Raw genomic sequence first — 27,742 nt, forward strand, 5'->3', positions numbered from 1 at the left:
TTCGGACTGGAGGGAGGTGTACAGTGGTGTTCCCCAGGGGTCGGTGCTGGGACCACTACTTTTCTTGATATATATTAATGACTCGGACTTGGGTGTACAGGACACAATTTCAAAATTTGCAGATGACACAAAACTTGGAAGGGTAGTGAACAGTGAGGAGGATAGTGATAGACTTCAAGAGGATATAGACAGGCTGGTGGAATGGGCGGACACGTGGCAGATGAAATTTAATGCAGAAAAATATAAAGTGATACATTTTGGTAGGAAGAACGAAGAGAGGCAATATAAACTAGAGGGTACAATTCTAAAAGGGGTACAGGAACAGAGAGATCTGGGGGTATATGTGCACAAATCGTCAAAGGTGGCAGGGCAGGTTGAGAAAGTGGTTAAAAAAGCATACGGGATCCTGGGCTTTATAAATAGAGGCAAAGAGTACAAAAGTATGGAAGTCATGATGAATCTTTATAAAACACTGGTTCGGCCACAACTGGAGTATTGTGCCCAGTTCTGGGCAACGCACTTTAGGAAAGATGTGAAGGCCTTAGAGAGGGTGCAGAAGAGATTTACTAGAATGATTCCAGGGATGAGGGACTTTAGTTACGTGGATAGACTGGAGAAGCTGGGGTTGTTCTCCTTGGAACAGAGATGGTTGCGAGGAGATTTGATAGAGGTATTCAAAATTATGAAGGATCTAGACAGAATGGATAGAGAGAAACTGTTCCCATTGGCAGAAGGGTCAAGAACCAGAGGGCATAGATTTAAGGTGATTGGCAAAAGAACCAAAGGTGACATGAGGAAAAACTTTTTTACACAGCGAGTGGTTAGGATCTGGAATGCACTGCCCGAGGGGGTGGTGGAGGCAGATTCAATCATGGCCTTCAAAGGGGAACTGGATAAGTATAAAATCAAAGAAGGATACAGCACAGAAGGAGGCCATTTGGCCCATCGAGTCCGTGCCGGTTCTATGCATGAGTACTTAAAAGGAAAAAATTTGCAGGGCTATCGGAATAGGGCGGGGGGTGGGACCAGCTGGATTGCTCTTGCATAGATTTGGCGTGGACTCGATGGGCCGAATGGCCTCCTTCCATGTTGTAACCTTTCTATGATTCTATGGTGATAAATGACACAGTCAGGAATTAAATGTTTTAAAGGAATGTCTTGTGTGACTAGAAGATTCGAGGGTGGAGTCTACCGCTTATTTCTGCAGGTAATAAGGGTTTACACTTTAAGACCCAAGTCCAGGCCCCTGTGTAGTTCAGCAAGACAGAGGCATATTATAAAGTCTCTTCAAACAATATTGTTTTATTATATTTATTTCCAATATTAAATTCTGCTCAATCTTTTTAGCAGTTTTTTTGAACATTATTTCAAAACGTTTCACCGAGTCTCCATTTACGTACGAAACGTAAGGAACAGATTTTTAATGTGTCTTGATACCAACTACAATATAAATGTCAGCACATAAGGGGCATTGCAAATGATGTACTTGTGCTTGCTTTTTTGCTAATTCTGGAAACACCGTTTACTCTGTTTCTGCAGATGAATACATCAGTGAGCAGAGATCCAACACCAGCAAATTAACCATGCCCTTTCCTTTTGTTAAATCTCACAAAAGTCCTGTCGAAATTGTGAGAAACCTAAAGGAGAACATGGCCATATTAGAAAAACGAGAATCTTCAGAGTATAGAAAAGCTGAAAAGGTACACAAGATCGAAGCAAATGTAATGTTTGGAAGTTGTTCAGTTTTTGCATTCGTGGTTTCCACTCACTCCATCTGCTCTGCTGTCTCTTTTATTTATTTATTTATCTTTTTTTTGTTGGATTTACATGCTCCAGGCACAGATGTCCTGTACTGCACAAATATCAATGATCCTTTTCCCCACACCAGGTGCCCTTGTGCTCTCTCCGAGTTCAGTTATTAATGATGTTAATTTGTGCTGAGTTGTAGGCGATCGATTCACTCCCAGTGGAAACTGAACTGAGACGACCAAACTCATTTCAGGGTAGGGGAAGCTTTCATCCCATCATTCTGTCCTATATTCACACCTAGGACCCTCCCTAAACCTCTCCCTCCATATAAACTCTCCTGTCCATATTAACGGCCATCTCCTTCACCTTGCCAACTTATGCGGCCTCTCTGCTCAAACAGACAAGATCAGCTCCCCCCACCTCCTCATATCCCCCACCACTCACACCCCACTCTCCCCTTCTCCCCCACCTCCTCATATCCCCCACCACTCACACCCCACTCTCCCCTTCTCCCCCACCTCCTCATATCCCCCACCACTCACACCCCACTCTCCCCTTCTCCCCCACCTCCTCATATCCCCCACCACTCACACCCCACTCCCCCCTTCTCCCCCCACCTCCTCATATCCCCCACCACTCACACCCCACTCCCCCCTTCTCCCCCCACCTCCTTATATCCCTCACCACTCACACCCCACTCTCCCCTTCTCCCCCACCTCCTCATATCCCCCACCACTCACACCCCACTCTCCCCTTCTACCCCCACTTCCTCATATCCCCCACCACTCACACCCCACTCTCCCCTTCTACCCCCACTTCCTTATATCCACCACTCACACCCCACTCTCCCCTTCTCCCCCACCTCCTCATATCCCCCACCACTCACACCCCACTCTCCCCTTCTCCCCCACCTCCTCATATCCCCCACCACTCACACCCCACTCTCCCCTTCTACCCCCACTTCCTCATATCCCCCACCACTCACACCCCACTCTCCCCTTCTACCCCCACTTCCTGATATCCCCCACCACTCACACCCCACTCTCCCCTTCTCCCCCACCTCCTCATATCCCCCACCACTCACACCCCACTCTCCCCTTCTCCCCCACCTCCTCATATCCCCCACCACTCACACCCCACTCTCCCCTTCTCCCCCACCTCCTCATATCCCCCACCACTCACACCCCACTCTCCCCTTCTCCCCCACCTCCTCATATCCCCCACCACTCACACCCCACTCTCCCCTTCTCCCCCACCTCCTCATATCCCCCACCACTCACACCCCACTCTCCCCTTCTCCCCCCACCTCCTTATATCCCCCACCACTCACATCCCACTCCCCCCTTCTACCCCCACTTCCTTATATCCCCCACCACTCACACCCCACTCTCCCCTTCTGTCCCCCTAGTCGCTGATAACGGCACTTTCAAACTCTCAGCTGCTTAGCCTTTACCTCTCCATTCACCACCTACTTCTGCCATTGTCACTTTGTACAGCCACTCCTTCCCCAACTAAACCTTTATTCTCTCCCACCCTCACCATTCCCCCTGATGTGACCACCCATCTTCACTCCCTCAAGTCCAAGGGAGCACCTCTGGTTGGGCCATCCATCACCTCTTGAAGGTGTCCCACTTTGTTGCAGTTGTGATGATCTGGAATGTGCTGCCTGAAAGGGCGGTGGAAGCAGATTCAATAATAACTTTCAAAAGTGAATTGGATAAATACTTGAAGGGAAAAATTTGCAGGGCAATGGGGAAAGAGCAGGGGAATGGGACTAATTGAATAGCTCTTTCAAAGAGCCAGCACAGGCACGATGGGCTGAATGGCCTCCTTCTGTGCTGTAAGATTCTATTGAATCATTTTTAAGAAGAGAAGGAAAGCCAATGGCCAGGAACCCGAAACGCAGAAACACCTGCCACTGTCCTCAAACTGCAACTGTTTAAGTAGCTACAATTATCTGAATTTTCCTACTTAGAGCAGTGGCTTGAAGTGACAGGCCTAGTTAGCAGCCAAATATCACAACCATGCCCCAGACCCGAGACTACCTACGAGTAACACCATGGAAGATTGCGAATATAGATGTAACTTCAGTAACTTTATTTTGAATTTGTGAAATTCTTACCTCTGTTAAGATGGTGCTCTTCTGTCATCTCGTGCAGGCTGACTACATATGGACCTGGAGGGACCTGGAAGCACAATGTGTGAACACACCTGGTGTTGGTCCTGCTCCTGGTCAGAGGCCGACTGTACAAGTTGTCTGGTCTGGATTGTTGCTTGTCAGTTGTATTAAGTGAAGTTACTTGGATTATTTATTTTGCCATGAGATCTTTCTCAGGTACGTTGCTAGTATATAGCTGTATGTCCGTGAGAAACAAACTCAACTGTAATTATTTTGTTTAGGTCACAGAGGAAGTGTCTAAAAGCTTGATATTAATGAAGGCAATCCTGTACGATAGTGAGAAAGATCCCCAGACAGAAGCAGTGGCACAGTTAGCTCAGGAACTTTATAATTCCAATCTATTAACCACTCTGATAGCCGGCCTCCATATGATCGACTTTGAGGTACAATAAAAACACAATCAGTTCATTAATTTTATGTCATTTCATTAATGAAATCACGAGATGTAATTGTGTGTTTTTTTATAAATGTATATTGGTCTCTGTCGGTCATTAGTAAAATGTTAACATCTTGCATTCGGAGACATTTCAAATCTTAGCCTTGATTTGCCCTCAGGATTCTCGTCTGGAAGGGCGGAAAGATCCTCAGGAGGGGTGAGGGGGCACTGGACATGGTCGGAGCCACCAGTTACACCACTGACTAATCCCGGTGAGCTCAGTGCTGACCATGTGCTCTTGCAAACCCGCATTATGCAGATGAAGAAACATTTAAACCCTTTCAATCACTGGGGTGCTTCCTTTTAAGATAAATTGTGGATTTAAGAGTGTAAAGTGTGTTATATTAAACTCGTTTCCCCTCTGTTATTGCTGTTTGTGCAGTTCACTTGTTTCACTGTTAAGCCGTAGAAAGTCTGGAGTTCCCAAAATTTCCTTTTGCTCTCACTTTAGGGCAAGAAGGATGTAGCACAGATCTTCAACAACATTCTCCGCAGGCAGATTGGAGCAAGGATTCCCACAGTGGAGTACGTGTCGTCACACATGCAGATCCTATTCATGCTGCTAAAGGGGTAAGCTTCGTGGAATTCAGTAACAATCCATTAAAAGCCAGGGACAGTTACTGTATCACATTATAAACAAAATACTTCTTATTCTTTTTCCTGGAAGTTAGATCCCTCTGAACTGTACATTCTTGTTCAAGATAATGATTCTGTAATATTGCATCACCAGCAGCAGATGCCGATCGAGCTGTTAAACTTGTAACGTCTTGCAATCCTTCACCCTGAATATTGGCGGTATATCCCCTGCACAATCCACTCTCCGAACAATACAGTCCAGCTCACCTTTTTTTTATTCGTTCATGGGATGTGGGCGTCGCTGGCGAGGCCGGCATTTATTGCCCATCCCTAATTGCCCTTGAGAAGGTGGTGGTGAGCCGCCTTCTTGAACCGCTGCAGTCCGTGTGGTGACGGTTCTCCCACAGTGCTGTTAGGAAGGGAGTTCCAGGATTTTGACCCAGCGACGATGAAGGAACGGCGATATATTTCCAAGTCGGGATGGTGTGTGACTTGGAGGGGAACGTGCAGGTGGTGTTGTTCCCATGTGCCTGCTGCTCTTGTCCTTCTAGGTGGTAGAGGTCACAGGTTTGGGAGGTGCTGTCGAAGAAGCCTTGGCGAGTTGCTGCAGTGCATCCTGTGGATGGTACACACTGCAGCCACTGTGCGCCGGTGGTGAAGGGAGTGAATGTTTAGGGTGGTGGATGGGGTGCCAATCAAGCGGGCTGCCTTGTCCTGGATGGTGTCGAGCTTCTTGAGTGTTGTTGGAGCTGCACTCATCCAGGCAAGTGGAGAGTATTCCATCACACTCCTGACTTGTTCCTTATAGATGGTGGAAAGGCTTCAGCCTCACATATTTGCCCTGTCTTCCAAGCTGACTTGAAAAAAACAAGTCAGCTTGGAAGACAGGGCAAATATGTGAGGGCAAGGCTGGATGGCATCTATTTTAATGCAAGGAGTCTTGCGAATAAGGTGGATGAACTGAAGGTGTTGATAAACACATGGGAGTATGATATTGTTGCTGTCACAGAGACATGGTTGAGGGAGGGGCAAGACTGGCAGCTCAATATTCCGGGGTACAGAATCTTCAGGCGAGACAGAGGGGGAGGTATAAGAGGAGGGGGGGTCGCAATATTAATTAAAGAATCGATTACTGCCATAAGGAGGGATGATATATTAGCAGGTTCCTCTAATGAGGCCATATGGGTGGAGCTTAAAAACAAAAAGGGGGCAAGCACTTTGATGGGAGTGTACTATAGGCCCCCAAACAGTCAGGGGGAGATAGAGGAACAGATATGTAGGCAAATCTCAGAAAATTGTGCAAATAATAGGGTAATAATAGTGGGGGATTTCAACTTCCCCAATATTAACTGGGATACTCAGAGTGTAAAAGGCTAAGAGGGTACAAAATTCTTAACGTGCATCCAGGAGAGCTTTTTGAGCCAGCATGTAGAAAGTCCTACAAGAGAGGGGGCGGTACTGGACCTAATTCTAGGGAATGTGGCCGGCCAAGTGGAAGAAGTGCTAATAGGTGAGCACTTTGGTGACAGTGACCATAATTCGGTGAGATTTAAGGTGGTCATGGAAAAGGACAGGGAGGGGCCGGAAATAAAGGTTCTAAATTGGGGGAAGGCCGATTTTAATAGGATAAGGCAGGATCTGGCCAAAATGGACTGGGATCAGCTGCTTGTAGGAAAATCCGCATCGGAGCAATGGGAGTCTTTCAGAAGGGAGATTGAGACCATACAATGGCAACATGTTCCCGTAAAGGTCAAGGGTGGTTCCAAGAACTCCAGGGAACCTTGGATGTCAGGGGATATACGAGAATGGATTAGGAAAAAAAGGAGGGCTTTTGGCAGATACAAAAGGCTAAAGACGGAGGAAGCCCGAGAGGAGTACAAAAAGTGCAGGGGGATACTTAAAAAAGAAATTAGGAGATCAAGGAGGGGCCATGAAATAACACTGGCGAGCAAAATAAAGGAAAATCCTAAGATGTTTTATAAGTATATTAAGGGTAAGAGGATGACTAGGGAAAAAATAGGGCCCATTAGGGACAAAAATGGCAATCTGTGTGTGGAGCCGGCAGATGTAGGAGGGGTTCTAAATGAATTTTTTGCATCTGTTTTCACTATGGAGAAGGACGATGTAGACATAGAAATACGGCAGGGGGACTGTGATATACTCGAACATATTAACATCGAGCGGGAGGAGGTATTGGCGGTTTTAGCAGGCCTAAAAATGGATAAATCCCCAGGCCCGGACGAAATGTATCCCAGGCTACTGTGTGAGGCAAAGGAGGAGATTGCGGGGGCTCTGACACATATATTCAGAACCTCTCTGGCCACAGGGGATGTGCCAGAGGACTGGAGAACCGCAAATGTAATACCATTATTCAAGAAGGGGAGTAGGGAAAAACCGGGGAACTACAGGCCAGTGAGCCTAACATCAGTGGTAGGAAAATTATTGGAAAAAATTCTGAAGGACAAAATTAGTCTCCACTTGGAGAAGCAAGGATTAATCAGGGATAGTCAACATGGCTTTGTCAAGGGAAGATCATGTCTGACTAATTTGATTGAATTTTTTGAGGGGGTGACTAGGCGTGTGGATGAGGGTAACGCAGTGGATGTGGTATACATGGATTTCAGTAAGGCCTTCGATAAAGTCCCCCACAGGAGACTGGTCGAGAAGGTACGAGCCCATGGAATCCAGGGTGCCTTGGCACTTTGGATACAAAACTGGCTTAGTGGCAGAAGGCAGAGGGTGATGGTCGAAGGTTGTTTTTGTGACTGGAAGCCTGTGGCCAGTGGGGTACCACAGGGATCGGTGCTGGGTCCCTTGCTGTTTGTGGTCTACATTAATGACTTGGATATGAATGTAAAAGGTATGATCAGTAAGTTCGCTGATGATACAAAGATTGGTAGGGTGGTAAATAGCGAGGAGGATAGCCTCAGTCTGCAGGACGATATAGATGGGTTGGTCAGATGGGCGGAACAGTGGCAAATGGAATTTAACCCGGAAAAGTGCGAGGTGATGCACTTTGGAGGGACTAACAAGGCAAGGGAATACACAATGAATGGGAGGACCCTAGGCAAGACAGAGGGTCAGAGGGATCTTGGTGTGCAAGTTCACAGATCCCTGAAGGCGGCGGAACAGGTAGAGAAGGTGGTAAAGAAGGCTTATGGGATACTTGCCTTTATTAGCCGAGACATAGAATATAAGAGCAAGGAGGTTATGATGGAGCTGTATAAAACATTGGTTAGGCCACAGCTGGAGTACTGTGTGCAGTTCTGGTCGCCACACTACAGGAAGGATGTGATCGCTTTGGAGAGGGTGCAGAGGAGATTCACCAGGATGTTACCAGGGCTGGAGAGCTTCAGCTATGAAGAGAGACTGGGAAGATTGGGTTTGTTTTCCTTGGAGCAGAGGAGGCTGAGGGGGGACATGATTGAGATGTACAAAATTATGAGGGGCACAGATAGGATGGATACTAAGGAACTTTTTCCCTTCGTTGAGGGTTCTATAACAAGGGGACATAGATTCAAGGTAAAAGGCGGGAGGTTTAGAGGGGATTTGAGAAAGAACTTTTTCACCCAGAGGGTGTTTGGAGTCTGGAACTCACTGTCTGAAAGGGTTGTGGAGGCAGGAACCCTCACAACATTCAAGAAGCATTTGGATGAGCACTTGAAATGCCATAGCATACAAGGCTACGGACCAAATGCTGGAATATGGGATTAGATTAGACAGGGCTTGATGGCCGGCGCGGACACGATGGGCCGAAGGGCCTCTATCCGTGCTGTATAACTCTATGACTCTATAAAGGGTAAAAGTCGACTCTATGAGTCAGGAGGTGAGTCACTCGCCGCAGAATACCCAGCCTCTGACCTGCTCTCGTAGCCACAGTATTTATATGGCTGGTCCAGTTAAGTTTCTGGTCAATGGTGACCCCCCAGGATGTTGATGGTGGGGGATTCGGCGATGGTAATGCCATTGAATGTCAAGGGGAGGTGGTTAGACTCTCTCTTGTTGGAGATGGTCATTGCCTGCCACTTATCTGGCGCGAATGTTACTTGCCACTTATGAGCCCAAGCCTGGATGTTGTCCAGGTCTTGCTGCATGTGGGCTCGGACTGCTTCATTATCTGAGGGGTTGCGAATGGAACTGAACACTGTGCAATCATCAGCGAACATCCCCATTTCTGACCTTATGATGGAGGGAAGGTCATTGATGAAGCAGCTGAAGATGGTTGGGCCTAGGACACTGCCCTGAGGAACTCCTGCAGCAATGCCCTGGGGCTGAGATGATTGGCCTCCAACAACCACTACCATCTTCCTTTGTGCTCGGTATGACTCCAGCCACTGGAGAGTTTTCCCCCTGATTCCCATTGACTTCAATTTTACTAGGGCTCCTTGGTGTCACACTCGGTCAAATGCTGCCTTGATGTCAAGGGCAGTAACTCTCACCTCACCTCTGGAATTCAGCTCTTTTGTCCATGTTTGGACCAAGGCTGTAATGAGGTCTGGAGCCGAGTGGTCCTGGCAGAACCCAAACTGAGCATCGGTGAGCAGGTTATTGGTGAGTAAGTGCCGCTTGATAGCACTGTCGACGACACCTTCCATCACTTTGCTGATGATTGAGAGTAGACTGATGGGGCGGTAATTGGTCGGATTGGATTTGTCCTGCTTTTTGTGGACAGGACATACCTGGGCAATTTTCCACATTGTCGGGTAGATGCCAGTGTTGTAGCTGTACTGGAACAACTTGGCTAGAGGCGCAGCTAGTTCTGGAGCACAAGTCTTCAGCATTATAGCCAGGATGTTGTGGGGGCCCATAGCCTTTGCTGTATCCAGTGCACTCAGCCATTTCTTGATATCACGTGGAGTGAATCGAATTGGCCGAAGACTGGCTTCCGTGATGGTGGGGATATCGGGAGGAGGCCGAGATGGATCATCCACTCGGCACTTCTGGCTGGAGATGGTTGCAAACGCTTCAGCCTTGTCTTTTGCACTCACGTGCTGGACTCCGCCATCGTTGAGGATGGGGTTGTTTACAGAGCCTCCTCCTCCCGTCAGTTGTTTAATTGTCCACCACCATTCACGACTGGATGTGGCAGGACTGCAGAGCTTTGATCTGATCCGTTGGTTGTGGAATCGCTTAGCTCTGTCTATAGCATGTTGCTTCCGCTGTTTAGCATGCATGTAGTCCTGAGTTGTAGCTTCACCAGGTTGGCACCTCATTTTCAGGTACGCCTGGTGCTGCTCCTGGTATGCTCTTCCACACTCCTCATTGAACCAGGGTTGATCCCCTGGCTTGTTGGTAATGGTAGAGTGAGGAATATGCCGGGCCATGAGGTTACAGATTGTGCTGGAATACAATTCTGCTGCTGCTAATGGCCCACAGCGCCTCATGGATGCCCAGTTTTGAGCTGCTAGATCCGTTCTGAATCTATCCCATTTAGCACGGTGGTAGTGCCACACAACACGTTGGATGGTGTCCTCAGTGCGAAGACGGGACTTCATCTCCACGAGGACTGTGCGGTGGTCACTCTTACCAATATTGTCATGGACAGATGCATTTGGGACAGGTAGATTGGTGAGGACGAGGTCAAGTAAGTTTTTCCCTCGTGTTGGTTCTCTCACCACCTGCCGCAGGCCCAGTCTAGCAGCTATGTCCTTCAGGACTCGGCCAGCTTGGTCAGTAGTGGTGCTACCGAGCCATTCTTGGTGATGGACATTGAAGTCCCCCACCCAGAGTACATTTTCTGGCCTTGCTACCCTCAGTGCTTCCTCCAAGTGGTGTTCAACATGGAGGAGGACTGATTCATCAGCTGAGGGAGGACGGTAGGTGGTAATCAGCAGGAGGTTTCCTTGCCCATGTTTGACCTGATGCCATGAGATTTCATGGGGTCCAGAGTCAATGTTGAGGACTCCCAGGGCCACTCCCTCCTGACTGTATATCACTGTACCGCCACCTCTGGTGGGTCTGTCCTGCCGGTGGGACAGGACATACCCAGGGATGGTGATGGAAGAGTCTGGGACGTTGGCTGAAAGATATGATTCTGTAAGTATGGCTATGTCAGGCTGTTGCTTGACTAGTCTGTGGGACAGCTCTCCCAATTTTGGCACAAGTCCCCAGATGTTAGTGAGGAGGACTTTGCAGGGTCGACTGGGCTTGGTTTGCCTTTGTCGTGTCCGGTGCCTAGTGGTCCGATGCCGGGTGGTCTGTCCGGTTTTATTCTTATTGTGACTTTTTTTAAGCGAGATTTTACAACTGAGTGGCTTGCTCGGCCATTTCAGAGGGCAATTAAGAATCAACCACATTGCTGTGGATCTGGAGTCACTGTCTGTGCAATACAGGACAGCTCACCCGTACAATCCAGTCTCTGTACAATACAGGACAGCTCACCCGTACAATCCAGTCTCTGTACAATACAGGACAGCTCACCCGTACAATCCAGTGTCTGTACAATACAGGACAGCTCACCTGTACAATCCACTGTCTGTACAATACAGGACAGCTCACGTGTACAATCCACTGTCTGTACAATACAGGACAGCTCACGTGTACAATCCAGTGTCTGTACAATACAGGACAGCTCAACCGTACAATCCACTGTCTGTACAATACAGGACAGCTCACCCGTACAATCCAGTGTCTGTACAATACAGGACAGCTCACCCGTACAATCCAGTGTCTGTACAATACAGGACAGCTCACCCGTACAATCCAGTGTCTGTACTACACAGGACAGCTCACCCGTACAATCCATTGTCTGTACAATACAGGACAGCTCAACCGTACAATCCACTGTCTGTACAATACAGGACAGCTCACCCGTACAATCCAGTGTCTGTACAATACAGGACAGCTCACCCGTACAATCCAGTGTCTGTACAATACAGGACAGCTCACCTGTACAATCCACTGTCTGTACAATACAGGACAGCTCACCTGTACAATCCACTGTCTGTACAATACAGGACAGCTCACGTGTACAATCCAGTGTCTGTACAATACAGGACAGCTCAACCGTACAATCCACTGTCTGTACAATACAGGACAGCTCACCCGTACAATCCAGTGTCTGTACAATACAGGACAGCTCACCCGTACAATCCAGTGTCTGTACAATACAGGACAGCTCACCCGTACAATCCAGTGTCTGTACTACACAGGACAGCTCACCCGTACAATCCATTGTCTGTACAATACAGGACAGCTCAACCGTACAATCCACTGTCTGTACAATACAGGACAGCTCACCCGTACAATCCAGTGTCTGTACAATACAGGACAGCTCACCCGTACAATCCAGTGTCTGTACAATACAGGACAGCTCACCCGTACAATCCACTGTCTGTACAATACAGGACAGCTCACCCGTACAATCCAGTCTCTGTACAATACAGGACAGCTCACCTGTACAATCCACTGTCTGTACAATACAGGACAGCTCACGTGTACAATCCACTGTCTGCACAATACAGGACAGCTCACGTGTACAATCCAGTGTCTGTACAATACAGGACAGCTCACCCGTACAATCCATTGTCTGTACAATACAGGACAGCTCACCCGTACAATCCAGTGTCTGTACAATACAGGACAGCTCACCCGTACAATCCAGTGTCTGTACAATACAGGACAGCTCACCCGTACAATCCATTGTCTGTACAATACAGGACAGCTCACCCGTACAATCCAGTGTCTGTACAATACAGGACAGCTCACCCGTACAATCCAGTGTCTGTACAATACAGGACAGCTCACCCGTACAATCCAGTGTCTGTACAATACAGGACAGCTCACCTGTACAATCCACTGTCTGTACAATACAGGACAGCTCACCTGTACAATCCAGTGTCTGTACAATACAGGACAGCTCACGTGTACAATCCACTGTCTGTACAATACAGGACAGCTCACCTGTACAATCCAGTGTCTGTACAATACAGGACAGCTCACGTGTACAATCTACTGTCTGTACAATACAGGACAGCTCACCTGTACAATCCAGTGTCTGTACAATACAGGACAGCTCACCCGTACAATCTACTGTCTGTACAATACAGGACAGCTCACCCGTACAATCCAGTGTCTGTACAATACAGGACAGCTCACCTGTACAATCCACTGTCTGTACAATACAGGACAGCTCATCCGTACAATCCAGTGTCTGTACAATACAGGGCAGCTCACCTGTACAATCCACTGTCTGTACAATACAGGACAGCTCACCTGTACAATCCACTGTCTGTACAATACAGGACAGCTCACCTGTACAATCCAGTGTCTGTACAATACGGGACAGCTCACCTGTACAATCCACTGTCTGTACAATACAGGACAGCTCACCTGTACAATCCACTGTCTGTACAATACAGGACAGCTCACGTGTACAATCCAGTGTCTGTACAATACAGGACAGCTCACCCGTACAATCCAGTGTCTGTACAATACAGGACAGCTCACGTGTACAATCCACTGTCTGTACAATACAGGACAGCTCACCCGTACAATCCAGTGTCTGTACAATACAGGACAGCTCACCCGTACAATCCAGTGTCTGTACAATACAGGACAGCTCACCCGTACAATCCAGTGTCTGTACAATACAGGACAGCTCACCCGTACAATCCAGTGTCTGTACAATACAGGGCAGCTCACCCGTACAATCCAGTGTCTGTACAATACAGGGCAGCTCACCTGTACAATCCACTGTCTGTACAATACCGGACAGCTCACCTGTACAATCCACTGTCTGTACAATACAGGACAGCTCACCTGTACAAACCACTGTCTGTACAATACAGGACAGCTCACCTGTACAATCCAGTGTCTGTACTATACAGGACAGCTCACCTGTACAATCCACTGTCTGTACAATACAGGACAGCTCACCTGTACAATCCAGTGTCTGTACAATACAGGACAGCTCACCTGTACAATCCACTGTCTGTACAATACAGGACAGCTCACCTGTACAATCCACTGTCTGTACAATACAGGACAGCTCACCTGTACAATCCAGTGTATGTACAATACAGGACAGCTCACGTGTACAATCCACTGTCTGTACAATACAGGACAGCTCACGTGTACAATCCAGTGTCTGTACAATACAGGACAGCTCACCCGTACAATCCATTGTCTGCACAATACAGGACAGCTCAACCGTACAATCCACTGTCTGTACAATACAGGACAGCTCACCCGTACAATCCAGTGTCTGTACAATACAGGACAGCTCACCCGTACAATCCAGTGTCTGTACAATACAGGACAGCTCACCCGTACAATCCAGTGTCTGTACAATACAGGACAGCTCACCCGTACAATCCAGTGTCTGTACAATACAGGACAGCTCACCCGTACAATCCACTGTCTGTACAATACAGGACAGCTCACGTGTACAATCCACTGTCTGTACAATACAGGACAGCTCACCTCTACAATCCAGTGTCTGTACAATACAGGACAGCTCACCTGTACAATCCAGTGTCTGTACAATACAGGACAGCTCACGTGTACAATCTACTGTCTGTACAATACAGGACAGCTCACCTGTACAATCCAGTGTCTGTACAATACAGGACAGCTCACCCGTACAATCTACTGTCTGTACAATACAGGACAGCTCACCCGTACAATCCAGTGTCTGTACAATACAGGGCAGCTCACCTGTACAATCCACTGTCTGTACAATACAGGACAGCTCACCTGTACAATCCACTGTCTGTACAATACAGGACAGCTCACCTGTACAATCCACTGTCTGTACAATACAGGACAGCTCACCTGTACAATCCAGTGTCTGTACAATACAGGAGAGCTCACCTGTGCAATCCACTGTCTGTACAATACAGGACAGCTCACCTGTACAATCCACTGTCTGTACAATACAGGACAGCTCACGTGTACAATCCAGTGTCTGTACAATACAGGACAGCTCACCCGTACAATCCATTGTCTGTACAATACAGGACAGCTCACGTGTACAATCCACTGTCTGTACAATACAGGACAGCTCACCTGCACAATCCACTGTCTGTACAATACAGGACAGCTCACCTGTACAATCCAGTGTCTGTACAATACAGGACAGCTCACGTGTACAATCTACTGTCTGTACAATACAGGACAGCTCACCTGTACAATCCAGTGTCTGTACAATACAGGACAGCTCACCTGTACAATCCACTGTCTGTACAATACAGGACAGCTCACCCGTACAATCCACTGTCTGTACAATACAGGACAGCTCACCTGTACAATCCAGTGTCTGTACAATACAGGACAGCTCACCCGTACAATCTACTGTCTGTACAATACAGGACAGCTCACCCGTACAATCCAGTGTCTGCACAATACAGGACAGCTCACCTGTACAATCCAGTGTCTGTACAATACAGGACAGCTCACCTGTACAATCCAGTGTCTGTACAATACAGGACAGCTCACCCGTACAATCTACTGTCTGTACAATACAGGACAGCTCACCTGTACAATCCAGTGTCTGTACAATACAGGACAGCTCACCTGTACAATCCACTGTCTGTACAATACAGGACAGCTCACCTGTACAATCCATTGTCTGTACAATACAGGACAGCTCACCTGTACAATCCAGTGTCTGTACAATACAGGACAACTCACCTGTACAATCCATTGTCTGTACAATACAGGACAGTTCACCCGTACAATCCAGTGTCTGTACAATACAGGACAGCTCACCTGTACAATCCATTGTCTGTACAATACAGGACAGCTCACCTGTACAATCCAGTGTCTGTACAATACAGGACAGCTCACCTGTACAATCCACTGTCTGTACAATACAGGACAGCTCACCTGTACAATCCACTGTCTGTACAATACAGGACAACTCACCTGTACAATCCATTGTCTGTACAATACAGGACAGCTCACCTGTACAATCCACTGTCTGTACAATACAGGACAGCTCACGTGTACAATCCACTGTCTGTACAATACAGGACAGCTCACGTGTACAATCCACTGTCTGTACAATACAGGACAGTTCACTCGTACAATCCATTGTCTGTACAATACAGGACAGCTCACCTGTGCAATCCACTGTCTGTACAATACAGGACAGCTCACCTGTACAATCCACTGTCTGTACAATACAGGACAGCTCACCTGTACAATCCATTGTCTGTGCAATACAGGACAGCTCACCTGTACAATCCAGTGTCTGTACAATACAGGACAGCTCACCCGTACAATCCACTGTCTGTACAATACAGGACAGCTCACCTGTACAATCCACTGTCTGTACAATACAGGACAGCTCACCTGTACAATCCACTGTCTGTACTATACAGGACAGCTAACGTGTACAATCCACTGTTTGTACTATACAGGACAGCTCACCCGTACAATCCATTGTCTGTACAATACAGGACAGCTCACGTGTACAATCCACTGTCTGTACAATACAGGACAGCTCACCTGTACAATCCAGTGTCTGTACAATACAGGACAGCTCACCTGTACAATCCAGTGTCTGTACAATACAGGACAGCTCACGTGTACAATCTACTGTCTGTACAATACAGGACAGCTCACCTGTGCAATCCACTGTCTGTACAATACAGGACAGCTCACCTGTACAAACCACTGTCTGTACAATACAGGACAGCTCACGTGCACAATCCACTGTCTGTACAATACAGGACAGCTCACCCGTACAATCCACTGTCTGTACAATACAGGACAGCTCACCTGTACAATCCAGTGTCTGTACAATACAGGACAGCTCACGTGTACAATCCACTGTCTGTACAATACAGGACAGTTCACTCGTACAATCCATTGTCTGTACAATACAGGACAGCTCACCTGTACAATCCACTGTCTGTACAATACAGGACAGCTCACCTTTACAATCCACTGTCTGTACAATACAGGACAGCTCACCTGTACAATCCACTGTCTGTACAATACAGGACAGCTCACCTGTACAATCCACTGTCTGTACAATACAGGACAGCTCACCTGTACAATCCATTGTCTGTGCAGTACAGGACAGCTCACCTGTACAATCCACTGTCTGTACAATACAGGACAGCTCACCTGTACAATCCACTGTCTGTACTATACAGGACAGCTCACGTGTACAATCCACTGTCTGTACTATACAGGACAGCTCACCTGTACAATCCACTGTCTGTACAATACAGGACAGCTCACGTGTACAATCTACTGTCTGTACAATACAGGACAGCTCACCCGTACAATCCAGTGTCTGTACAATACAGGACAGCTCACCTGTACAATTCAGTGTCTGTGCAATACAGGACAGCTCACCTGTACAATCCAGTGTCTGTACAATACAGGACAGCTCACCTGTACAATCCAGTGTCTGTACTATACAGGACAGCTCACCTGTACAATCCACTGTCTGTACAATGCAGGACAGCTCACCTGTACAATCCACTGTCTGTACAATACAGGACAGCTCACCTGTACAATCCACTGTCTGTACAATACAGGACAGCTCACCTGTACAATCCAGTGTCTGTACAATACAGGACAGCTCACCTGTACAATCCATTGTCTGTACAATACAGGACAGCTAACCTGTACAATCCACTGTCTGTACAATACAGGACAGCTCACCTGTACAATCCACTGTCTGTACAATACAGGACAGCTCACCTGTACAATCCACTGTCTGTCCAATACAGGACAGCTCACCTGTACAATCCACTGTCTGTACAATACAGGACAGCTCACCTGTACAATCCATTGTCTGTACAATACAGGACAGCTCACCTGTACAATCCACTGTCTGTACAATACAGGACAGCTCACGTGTACAATCCACTGTCTGTACAATACAGGGCAGCTCACCCGTACAATCCAGTGTCTGTACAATACAGGACAGCTCACCTGTACAATTCAGTGTCTGTACAATACAGGACAGCTCACCTGTACAATCCAGTGTCTGTACAATACAGGACAGCTCACCTGTACAATTCAGTGTCTGTACAATACAGGACAGCTCACCTGTACAATCCACTGTCTGTACAATACAGGACAGCTCACGTGTACAATCCACTGTCTGTACAATACAGGACAGCTCACCCGTACAATCCACTGTCTGTACAATACAGGACAGCTCACCTGTACAATCCAGTGTCTGTACAATACAGGACAGCTCACCTGTACAATCCAGTGTCTGTACTATACAGGACAGCTCACCTGTACAATCCACTGTCTGTACAATACAGGACAGCTCACGTGTACAATCCACTGTCTGTACAATACAGGACAGCTCACCCGTACAATCCAGTGTCTGTACAATACAGGACAGCTCACGTGTACAATCCACTGTCTGTACAATACAGGACAGCTCACGTGTACAATCCAGTGTATGTACTATACAGGACAGCTCACCTGTACAATCCACTGTCTGTACAATACAGGATAGCTCACCCGTACAATCCACTGTCTGTACAATACAGGACAGCTCACCTGTACAATCCAGTGTCTGTGCAATACAGGACAGCTCACCTGTACAATCCAGTGTCTGTGCAATACAGGACAGCTCACCTGTACAATCCAGTGTCTGTACAATACAGGACAGCTCACCTGTACAATCCAGTGTCTGTACAATACAGGACAGCTCACCTGTACAATCCAGTGTCTGTACAATACAGGACAGCTCACCCGTACAATCCACTGTCTGTACAATACAGGACAGTTCACTCGTACAATCCAGTGTCTGTAGAATACAGGATAGCTCACCCGTACAATCCACTGTCTGTACAATACAGGACAGCTCACCTGTACAATCCAGTGTCTGTACAATACAGGACAGCTCACCCGTACAATCCAGTGTATGTACTATACAGGACAGCTCACCTGTACAATCCAGTGTATGTACTATACAGGACAGCTCACCCGTACAATCCACTGTCTGTACAATACAGGACAGGTCACCTGTACAATCCACTGTCTGTACAATACAGGACAGCTCACCTGTACAATCCACTGTCTGTACAATACAGGACAGCTCACCTGTACAATCCAGTGTCTGTACAAGACAGGACAGCTCACCTGTGCAATCCACTGTCTGTACAATACAGGACAGCTCACCTGTACAATCCACTGTCTGTACAATACAGGACAGCTCACCTGTACAATCCACTGTCTGTACAATACAGGACAGCTCACGTGTACAATCCACTGTCTGTACAATACAGGACAGCTCACTTGTACAATCCACTGCCTGTACAATACAGGACAGCTCACCCGTACAATCCAGTGTCTGTACAATACAGGACAGCTCACCTGTACAATCCACTGTCTGTACAATACAGGACAGCTCACCTGTACAATCCACTGTCTGTACAATACAGGACAGCTCACCCGTACAATCCACTGTCTGTACAATACAGGACAGCTCACTTGTACAATCCACTGTCTGTACAATACAGGACAGCTCACCCGTACAATCCACTGTCTGTACAATACAGGACAGCTCACCCGTACAATCCACTGTCTGTACAATACAGGACAGCTCACTTGTACAATCCACTGTCTGTACAATACAGGACAGCTCACCCGTACAATCCAGTGTCTGTACAATACAGGACAGCTCACCTGTACAATCCACTGTCTGTACAATACAGGACAGCTCACCTGTACAATCCAGTGTCTGTACAATACAGGACAGCTCACCTGTACAATCCACTGTCTGTACAATACAGGACAGCTCACCTGTACAATCCACTGTCTGTACAATACAGGACAGCTCACCTGTACAATCCACTGTCTGTACAATACAGGACAGCTCACCTGTACAATCCACTGTCTGTACAATACAGGACAGCTCACCTGTACAATCCAGTGTCTGTACAATACAGGACAGCTCACCTCTACAATCCAGTGTCTGTACAATACAGGACAGCTCACCTGTACAATCCAGTGTCTGTACAATACAGGACAGCTCACCCGTACAATCCAGTGTCTGTACAATACAGGACAGTGGTGAGAAAGGATCTTGGCGCAGAAGATCAGAAAGTAGAATCAGTCTGGGTGGAGATAAGAAATAACAAGGAGCAGAAAACGCTGGTGGGAGTAGTTTATAGGCCCCCTAATAGTAGTTATACTGTTGGACAGAGTATTAATCAAGAAATAAGAGGAGCTTGTAACAACAATAATGCAATAATCGTGGGGGACTTTAATCTCCAAATAGACTGGGCAAATCAAATTGGCAACGGTAGTCTGGGGGATGAGTTCATGGAATGCATTCGTGACAATTTCCTGGAACAATACGTCGTGGAATCAACCAGGGAACAGGCTGTTTTAGATCTTTTATTGTGTAATGAGACAGAGTTAATTAGTAATCTCATAGTAAATGATCCTCTGGGGAAGAGTGATCATAATATGATAGAATTTCACATTGAGGTATGAGGGGTGAGTTGGCTAAGGTAGATTGGGAAATTAGATTAAAAGGTATGACGGTAGATAAGCAATGCCAAACATTGAAAGAAATATTTCAGAATTCTCAACGAATATACTTTCCAATGAGAAATAAAAACTCCATGGGAAAAGCGATCCATCCCTGGCTAACTGAAGAAGTTAAGGATAGTATTAGATTGAAAGAAGAGGCTTATAATGTTGCAAAGAAGAATAATAAGCCTGAGGATTGGGAGAGTTTCAGAAACCAAAGGACGACCAAAAAAACTGATAAAAAGGGAGAAAATGGAATATGAAAGTAAACTAGCAAGAAATATAAAAACTGATTGTAAGAGCTTCTACAAGTATGTAAAAAGGAAGAGAGTAGCAAAAGTAAACGCTGGGCTCCTAGAGGCTGAGACAGGAGAAATTATAAGGAAATGGTAGAGACGTTAAACAAATATTTTGTATCTGTCTTCACAGTAGGAGACACAAATAAAATACCAGAAATAGTGGGGAACCAAGGGGTAAATGAGAGTGAGGAACTTAAAGCAATTAATATCAGTAAAGAAAAAGTACTGGAGAAACTAATGGGACTAAAAGCCGACAAATCCCCTGGACCTGATGGCCAACATCCTAGGGTTCTAAAAGAGGTGGCTGCAGAGATAGTGGATGCATTGGTTGTGATCTTCCAAAATTCCCTAGATTCTAGAACGGTCTCTGTGGATTGGAAGGTAGCAAATGTAACCCCGCTATTCAAGAAGGGAGGGAGAGAGAAAACAGGGAACTACAGGCCAGTTAGCCTGACATCAGTCGTCAGGAAAATGCTGGAATCCATTATTAAGGAAGTGGTAACAGGACACTTAGAAAATCATAATATGATTAGGCAGAGTCAACATGGTTTTATGAAAGAGAAATCGTGTTTAACAAATTTATTAGAGTTCATTGAGGATGTAACTAACAGGGTAGATAAAGGGGGAACCAGTGGATGTGGTATATTTGGATTTTCAAAAGGCATTCGATAAGGTACCATATAAAAGGTTGTTACACAAGATAAGGGCTCATGGGGTTGGGGGTAATATATTAGCATGGATAGAGGGTTGGTTAACGGACAGAAAACAGAGAGTAGGGATAAACGGGTCATTTTCAGGTTGGCAGGCTGTAACCAGTGGGGTGCCGCAAGGATCAGTGCTTGGGCCTCAGCTATTTACAATCTATATTAATGACTTAGATGAAGGGACCAAGTGTAATGTATCCAAGTTTGCTGACGATACAAAGCTAAGTGGGAAAGGAAGCTGTGAGGAGGATGCAAAGAGTCTGCAAAGAGATATGGACAGGTTAAGTGAGTGGGCAAGAAGGTGGCAGATGGAGTTTAATGTGGGGAAATGTGAGGTTATTCACTTTGGTAGGAAGAATAGAAAATCAGAATATTTTATAAATAATGAGAAACTATTAAATGTTGGTGTTCAGAGAGATCTGGGTGTCCTCATACAAGAAAAACAGAAAGTAAACATGTAGGTACATCAGGCAATTAGGAATGCAAATGGATTGTTGGCCTTTATTGCAAAGGGGTTGGAGTACAAGAGTAAGGAAGTCTTACTACAATCGTACAGGGCTTTGGTGAAACCACATCTAGAGTACTATGCACAGTTTTGGTCTCCTTATCTAAGGAAGGATATACTTGCCTTAGAGGGGGTGCAATGAAGGTTCACTAGATTAATTCCTGGGATGAGAGAATTGTCCTATGAGGAGAGATTGAGTAGAATGGGCCTATACTCTCTGGAGTTTAGAAGAATGAGAGGTGATTTCATTGAAACATGTAAGATTCTCAGGGGGCTTGAGAGGGTAGATGCTGAGAGGATGTTTCCCCTGGCTGGAGAGTCTAGAACTAGGGGGCATAGTCTCAGGATAAGGGGTCGGCCGTTTAAGACTGAGATGAGGAGGAATTTCTTCACTCAGAGGGTTGTGAATCTTTAGAATTCTCTACCCCAGAGGGCTGTGGATGCTCAGTCATTGAATATATTCAAGGTTGAGATCGATAGATTTTTGGACTCTAAGGGAATCAAGGGATATGGGGATCGGGCAGGAAAGTGGAGTTGAGGTCAAAGATCAGTCATGATCTGATTGAATGGCGGAGCAGGCTCGAGGGGCCTACGGCCTACTCCTGCTCCTATTTCTTATGTTCTTATGACAGCTCACCCCTGACCACGCATTGTTCCACATATAATGTTTACAGCTTATTGAATTATTTTACTTTTAGATGAAATGAAATTGTGTATTTTATACATCAGAATATGAGCATCATTCTCTCATAGTTTTGCACTTGCATCATTTGCTGCTATGCAGCCTTTAGCATAAGTACATTGTTCTTTATTACAGATCTTTGAATTACCTGTAAAGTCAATTCATGCTGCTCTGAGACCAGCTATTTCTTAACAAAAAGAATAAAAAACTGAGCCTTTGAAATCACTCAGTGAGATAATCAATTCGAAACTCTTAGCATGTTCACCCAAAATCCATCGAGTAGAGGTGTCATTTTAAATGGGGCCGTGCCTCTGCTAAATTAGTGAACAGGGTGTTTCAGATGAACGCATTAAACACTCATACCTCTAATCTCACCGCGTAACTACAAGGCCCACATTTTATATAGCATACTTACAAAATAAAACAACAGATATTAAGGGATATATTACAAAGATGCATGGGACACTCATTGATTTCACTTAATGTTTAAATGTGAGATCCTTTTTTTCGCTGTAGAAATTCATTATTCCTGTTTTTAGATTTTAGTTGTGTGTCTAAGGGGAATTCTATTTTCGTTCCATGCATTAGGTTTTGAGTGAAATTGCTTTATTTTGGTCAGCCAGGTGTCCCAACATGCAGTTCCCCATGTTTAAAAGCCTCAAGATCAAACTACTGAGTTTCTATTTGCCAGATACTCTCCCTGTGAGGGGCACCCTTTCTCCCTTAATGTCAGAGTTTAAATGTAAGTTGGCAATAATCAAGAATTAGGGACCCTCAGTTATGCCCTGAGGAACTGCTGGAGTTTAAAGTGTACAGTGTACCAGCACACTATACTAATAAGCTTCCTGATGTTAATCTAGTTAGGACCAGTTAGATTTGGTAGCAAGGTTGGTGGAGCCAAGTAGGAAGAATCTGAGGGCTCTGGATCCGTTTAAAGAGACAGGCTGACTGGTCCATCACCTGAAGTACTGTAGAACTGCCTGATTCTAAAATTCTATCACCTGGTATCTTGGAACCAACTCAACCCAGAGAGACCCCACTTATTTCCCCCTCGAGACCCCACTTATTTCCCCCTCGAGACCCCACTTATTTCCCCCTCGGAGGATTGTCATCAGTTGGTCAGTAACTGAAAGCATGAGTGAGCCTTTTCGAGGCATCAGCAAATGCTAAGAACTTGATGTGTGTTTGTGTAAATTACACTTACACAATTTCTAAATATGCTAAAACTATTTCACAACTTACTATCAATTATATGCAAGTTGTTAGTCTGAAGTACACCATTATACCAAAACTAAACTATATATATTTAAAAAGGAAATATGCTAGGTCCAGAATTTCCTGAAATGGTGTAACCAGCAACTTGGATTGAAATTTAGCGATCTTCTGATTGACGAGTTATACCGAAATTTCCTGAGAAACTTAGGATAAAACTGGCATAAAAAAGTGGAAATCAGCATAAATAATGAGGGGGGGGGGGCCGAGCACACCCAATTGCTGCCATTTTCCTTCTTTAATCCTCTCTTTATGTGTAAAATTTATGCACATTAGGCACAGAATGTTTAACTTTGTGGAAGTTTTTCAATTTTTAATGTGAATCATCCTGATGTCATAAAGATGTATTCAAAGATACAGAAACTACATTGTCAGTCAATGAGGAGAAATGTTTTAAAATTCTGAAAAATATCGCCATAAATACCAGAAATATAACTGTGTCCTGTTGCACCTAAAATTTTGCTTGTGTAAATTTACACACGTTCAGAACTGGAGTAAATTCAGAAAATTTGCACGAGCTGCAATTTTAGGAACATAGGAACAGGAGTAGGTCAATTGAGCCTGTTCCGCCATTCAATGAGGTCATGGCTGATCTGTGACCTAACTCCATATACCCGCCTTAGCCCCATATCCCTCAACAGAAAATCTACCAATTACAGATTTAAAATTAACAATTGAGCGAGCATCAACTGTTGTTTGCGGAAGAGGGTTCCAAACGTCTCCCACCCTTTGTGTGTTGAAGTGTTTCCTAACTTCATTCCTGAAAGTCCTGGCTCTGATTTTTAGGCTGTGTCCCCTAGTCCTAGACTCCCCAACCAGAGGAAATAGTTTCTCTCTATCTACCCTATCAGTTCCCCTTAATATCTGAAAACTTCGATTAAATCTCCCCTTTTTGCATGGGGGCGTGGCTATGTTAATGAGCGGCAAACGGTTTCAGTGACGGTTTTGCAGAATTGGCATAAACAATCGAGGAAATTTAGGAATGGTGTAAAAACTGGTGTATGTCACTTGTAGATTTCCTCTATTTTTTATGGCAAAATCGGCATTGCGCCATACTTAGGCTGTTGCTTCAGTATGAGTTTTCAGGAAATTCTAGGCCATAGTGTTTAAATTAAAATTGATGGGAATTATTAGTACTTAAACACTATTACTTTCTGTTGCATAGATACGAGACACCAGAAATTGCACTAAATTGTGGCATTATGCTGCGAGAATGCATTCGTCATGAGCCTCTGGCTAAAATAATTCTCTACTCAGAACAGTTTTATGACTTCTTCAGATATGTAGAACTGTCCACTTTTGACATAGCCTCAGACGCATTTGCTTCATTTAAGGTAAATGGTCCTTTCTCAGTAGCAGTGTGTGTGGTGTATTTTACAATTTTACAATTACTGATATTTCACAAATATTTTCAGGATTTGCTCACCCAACACAAGCCTGTTTCTGCACATTTTTTAGAAAAAAATTATGACAGAGTAAGTTTAATTCTTTACTTTATTTCATGTTTTATTCTTATTAATTTAAAGATCTTGGTACTGCTCAAACAATAAAGGAAGATGCAATATCAGAAAGCATGAACATAAAATTTGGCTTTTTTTAGATATTTATTGAATATGAGAAACTGCTGCATTCTGAAAATTATGTGACCAAGCGTCAGTCCCTGAAGGTACAGTGAGACTCTTTCCTCGTTACATTCCTTTATACTGACAATAAACACTCTGCCACCTTGGGCAAAGTAACATTGCACAGCTGAAAACTCCCCCATTAACTCTGGAATAAAAATAAGTTGTTTTGAATGTCTATGAAGTGATTTTCCATGTGTTCAGGATTACCATTTGTTTAAATTGACTGGCATTCCTCTTTGCCACTAGCTTCTAGGGGAATTGCTGCTGGACAGACATAATTACACCATAATGTCAAAGTACGTCAGCAAACCAGAAAATCTGAAACTCATGATGAATTTACTGAGGGACAAAAGCAGAAACATCCAATTTGAAGCTTTTCATGTGTTCAAGGTAAAACATTTTATTCTCATGATCTCAGTCTTTCCAGCTCTGACCAGAAGAACATGTGTCTGCTAACGTGGTTACATTGAGTGGATGGTGCAAACCTTCATTTGAAAACATATAATAACTTGATTAAATGGAGACGAAAAGGGCATCACTTGTAATATTTCATTAAAAATAATAATGGGGAAAAAATCCTGGGATAAAGAATTTACCAACAGAATTCTGTGAGGCTACAAAAGCATTTATTCCTATTTTTATGATGACCTTTGAGGAAATGTGAGGAAACCTGTGGTTTCATCTCTTTGCATCAGTTGAAAGCGATGGATGTGGTCACTGTCCTGGCCCAGTGAGTTTATCCAGTGCAGTGTTAACCAGGCTGCCCAGGGAGGTTCTAGACTCGATTCTGCAGTCAGTGTGAGAGCTGGCTGATCTCAGCCGGGTCCCTACGATCACCCCTGAATTGGGGAGGGTAACCTCGGCCCTGTTCGGTGGCCAGGCTTCACATCAATCAATCAAATTGATCAAACACATCAATCAACAACAACTTGCATTTATATCGCGCCTTTAACATAGTAAAACGTCCCAAGGCGCTTCACAGGAGCGATTATCAAACAAAATTTGACACCGAGCCACATAAGGAGATATTAGGACAGGGGACCAAAAGCTTGGTCAAAGAGGTAGGTTTTAAAGAGTGTCTTAAAGGAGGAGAGAGGTAGAGAGGTGGAGAGGTTTAGGGAGGGAATTCCAGAGCTTAGGGCCTAGGCAGCTGAAGGCACGGCTGCCAATGGTGGAGCGAATAAAATTAGGGATGAGCAAGAGGCCAGAATTGGAGGAGCGCAGAGATCTCAGAGGTTGTAGGGCTGGAGGAGGTTACAGAGATAGGGAGGAGTGAGGCCATGGAGATTTGAAAACAAGGATGAGAATTTTAAAACCAAGGCATTCCCGGACTGGGAGCCAATGTAGGTCAGCGAGCACAGGGGGTGATGGGTGAACGGGACTTGCTGCGACTTAGGATACGGGCAGCAGAGTTTTGGATGAATTCAAGTTTACGGAGGGTGGAAGATGGGAGGCCGGCCAGGAGAGGATTGGAATAGTCAAGTCTGGAGGGAACAAAGGCATGGATGAGGGTTTCAGCAGCACATGAACTGAAGCAGGGGTGGAGACGGGCGATGTTATGGAGGTGGAAGTAGATGGTCTTGGTGATGGAGAGGATATGTGGTCAGAAGCTCATCTCAGGGTCAAATAGGATGCCAAATCAATCAATCCATATTAATCAATCACAATCAAATCCTGGGACAGTCTGTCAGTGGGGCCTGGGACATTGATCTGTTGGCCCCATGCAGATTAGATGCCCTCCCCCTGATGCAGCAGGGTCACCCCTAGACAGCACCAGTGTCTGAATCACAGCCTGTTTAAATTCAGGCCCTCTATAAATAAAGGAAACACAATTCTATCAGAAAAGTTATTAATAGTTACTGAACTGCAGCAAAAGTTTGTCACTTTCCCACTGAGTTGCATCTTGTTTAAATGCAATGTTGCTATTTTATTTATTGTTGTATTTTCTATTTTCCACCAGGTTTTTGTGGCAAATCCCAGCAAAACCCAACCAGTCTTAGAAATCCTGTTAAAGAATCAAAGTAAACTGATCGAGTTCCTGAGCAAGTTTCAGTCTGATCGGACAGATGATGAACAATTCTGTGATGAAAAGACCTATTTGATTAAGCAGATACGAGATTTAAAAAGGCTGTAGATACAGCAAGTAGATACTTAACTTGGTTTCCCCCTTTTAAATGCAGCCTAAGACTGAAGGTGCTGAGAAATGTCATCAACCAAAGGACTGAGGCAAGTGTAACTGGCACTCCATATAAA

At 45.4% G+C, this 27,742-nt stretch overlaps 1 protein-coding gene across 1 annotated transcript; it reads left to right on the top strand.

Annotated features, from left to right (window-relative positions):
• The first annotated feature begins 1,583 nt into the window (after positions 1 to 1,583).
• Positions 1,584 to 27,742, top strand: LOC137333164 (calcium-binding protein 39-like). The gene is made up of 8 exons (XM_067997352.1): positions 1,584 to 1,700; positions 4,150 to 4,311; positions 4,816 to 4,934; positions 25,030 to 25,198; positions 25,280 to 25,339; positions 25,465 to 25,530; positions 25,736 to 25,879; positions 27,450 to 27,742. The coding sequence occupies exons 1-8, from the start codon at positions 1,584 to 1,586 to the stop codon at positions 27,621 to 27,623; spliced, it is 1,011 nt and encodes a 336-aa protein (XP_067853453.1). The 3' UTR covers positions 27,624 to 27,742.

This window comes from Heptranchias perlo, chromosome 15, assembly GCF_035084215.1.
Source record: "Heptranchias perlo isolate sHepPer1 chromosome 15, sHepPer1.hap1, whole genome shotgun sequence".
Taxonomy (NCBI): Eukaryota; Metazoa; Chordata; class Chondrichthyes; order Hexanchiformes; family Hexanchidae; genus Heptranchias; species Heptranchias perlo.

What these genes read in the sequence shown, in the direction of transcription:
- LOC137333164 (XM_067997352.1), top strand. Translation starts at nt 1,584, where the DNA reads ATGCCCTTTCCTTTTGTTAAATCTCACAAAAGTCCTGTCGAAATTGTG. An exon ending in TCCATATGATCGACTTTGAG is followed by an intron (nt 4,312 to 4,815) that starts GTACAATAAAAA and finishes CTCTCACTTTAG; the next exon opens with GGCAAGAAGGATGTAGCACA. An exon ending in ACGCATTTGCTTCATTTAAG is followed by an intron (nt 25,199 to 25,279) that starts GTAAATGGTCCT and finishes AAATATTTTCAG; the next exon opens with GATTTGCTCACCCAACACAA.